Source organism: Amphimedon queenslandica, unplaced genomic scaffold (assembly GCF_000090795.2).
Source record: "Amphimedon queenslandica unplaced genomic scaffold, v1.1 AMPQUscaffold_8112_Cont19941, whole genome shotgun sequence".
NCBI classification, from domain to species: Eukaryota; Metazoa; Porifera; class Demospongiae; order Haplosclerida; family Niphatidae; genus Amphimedon; species Amphimedon queenslandica.
Window position 1 is genome coordinate 1 of NW_003551608.1, and position 2,368 is coordinate 2,368.

The window sequence follows — 2,368 nt, forward strand, 5'->3', positions numbered from 1 at the left end:
TCAGTATTCCCATCAGAGCAGTAATGAGATAGCATTAGCTCCTCCTCTTTCAATTAATAATGAGTTTGTGGGTGTGGCCCACCCACCCTTAGCTCCGCCCATTCTTCCTGATTCTGTCAATCCTCAGTATTCCCATCAAAGCAGTAATGAGATAGCATTAGCTCCTCCTCTTTCAATTAATAATGAGTTTGTGGGTGTGGTCGAGACCAACGCCCACCTAACAGGGCGGAGACTAACTAACGCTGACCTTGCTGATTCTCTACCAGCACCTAATGAGGTCGACCCTGTTAATTACCAATCTATCGAACCAGTATCTACCGAACCCGTCTCACCTCTTGACGAAGAGAGAGAGATTACTGAAGGTGATTCTAATCCTCCATCAGCTGCTCCCTCCCTCTCCTCTCTCCTCCCACTGGACACTGGTGACGCCCAGCGATCAGCTCTGATGGACTCACCTGTACAACTGGTACCTCCTTTGTCTCTAGGGGAGGAGGTACCCACATCTACTGCCACTGCCGGGGGTAACGTACATGTACATGTACAACCTGAAGGACAGACACTCTGTGAGTAATAGAGAGGGGGAGGGGCCGGGTCTGGTAGTAGGAAGTGTAATTGTGGCATCTTTAAATTTATTATTATTATTGTTGTTGTTATTATTATTATTATTATTATTATTATTATTACTGCAGGTCATCAGCCGCCAGTTACTGTCCCTAAAGGTCCAATGGATATTACTCCTCCTGATGGTGAACCAACCACTACTGCCCCTTCCCTTTCTCTGGCTCCGCCTACTCCAATAACGTCTGTACCTCCAACTGTCTCTCTTGCATTCTCTTCAATTGCTCCACCCACTTCTATTTCAGCCCCGCCCTCTAATCTAAGACTATCGGACAATCCCTCAGACCCTCCCCTATCAGCATTCTCTCCTCCCAGCGATAAACAGACCACGCCTACTTCAACTCTACCTCAAGCCACACCTACTTTAGAGCATAAGGTACAAGAGGTACCACCCGATAGACCAGGGGAAGTTCCTCCTCGTTCCAACGAGGAGGAGAGAGGGAGCAGTCGGCTCTCCCCTCGTCAAGATTATGAGGGACACTCACAAAGCATGTATGATAGGAGATATGATCATTATGACCACACCCACTACTACGATAGGTACAACACTAGTTACTATGATGACAGGGACTATTACTATAGGAACCAGCAGCATAGATATGGTGATAGAGATCACCGGAATCAATATCGCGTCAGAAATGATTGGAATGAGTATGATCGTGCTAGACGTCCTGATCCCAGGTATCACTGGAATCAGAGATATGATCGATATCATGATTACTATGATCCGAGATATGATTGGAGAGACCAGGAGAGGTACAGATCAAGAGATGATCGCTATGATATGAGATATCAACGTGAGAGACACTACGATCAGCAGCATCAGTATTATTATCAAGATGGAAGAGGTTATGCTGACCAGACCTACTATGACGAACAGGGATATCCCCTTTCTTCAGGATATTCTCAGGATACTTCAGTAATCTATAGTCAGGATAACAGTTATTATGACGGTGAAGCAACTCCTTATGAATCCACTCATATTGAAGCTCCGCCCACTGATAGCTATGGAGGACCTTATCCACCGTATATTGATGATAGGTACCCTGTAAGCGGGGCTTATGATCAGCAATATGAAGGTAATCATTGGAGGAATAATGAAACTTTTTATTACATTTTCTGATACATATTGATTCTCTTATGCTGTTTAGAAAGTTTGAGCTGATTCCGACTTCAATTTTTCAAGTTACAGCCATTTTAAGAAAACGTCAAAAATCTGAAAAATACCCAAGGCTATAGTCCATGGTTTTTTTCCAAAAAATGGTCAAAAAATGACCTCCAATTTTTATTACATTTTCTGATACATATTGATGTCCTTATGCTGTGTAGAAAGTTTGAGGTGATTCTGACTACAATTTTTCAAGTTACGGCCATTTTAAGAAAACGTCAAAAATCTGAAAAATACCCAAGGCTATAGCCCATGGTTTTTCCCAAAAATGACCCCAAAATCACCCCAAATTTTTATTACATTTTCCGATACATAATTAGGTTATTTAAATTATACTTTAATTTCTAGTGCCTCCAGCTGCTGGTTCCCCCTCTCCTCCTCGGAGGGATACTCCTCTCTGCTTCTGTTTCCCCCATGTTAGTGTCAGGTTTAGCATCGGAGGGCAACTGGTCACTGGGTCGCCGGTCAAACCGTCCGAACATGTACCAGCCATTGTCCACATACACTCTTTACAGGTAAGATCAGAGTATCATGTTCTTAATGATATCTCTATTTGTTGGTTTTAAAATAGTCTTTGGTACC

General features: G+C 43.2%; 1 protein-coding gene across 1 annotated transcript; it reads left to right on the forward strand.

Annotated features, from left to right (window-relative positions):
* Positions 1–21: 21 nt before the first annotated feature.
* LOC109591463 (protein transport protein Sec16B-like) lies at positions 22–2,363 on the forward strand (the record flags this gene model as incomplete). Its single annotated transcript, XM_020007192.1, has 4 exons — positions 22–563; positions 690–1,697; positions 2,135–2,301; positions 2,358–2,363. Coding segments are annotated over exons 1-4 (1,299 nt in total), but the record flags the coding sequence as incomplete, so codon positions are not given.
* Between the last annotated feature and the right edge of the window lie 5 nt (positions 2,364–2,368).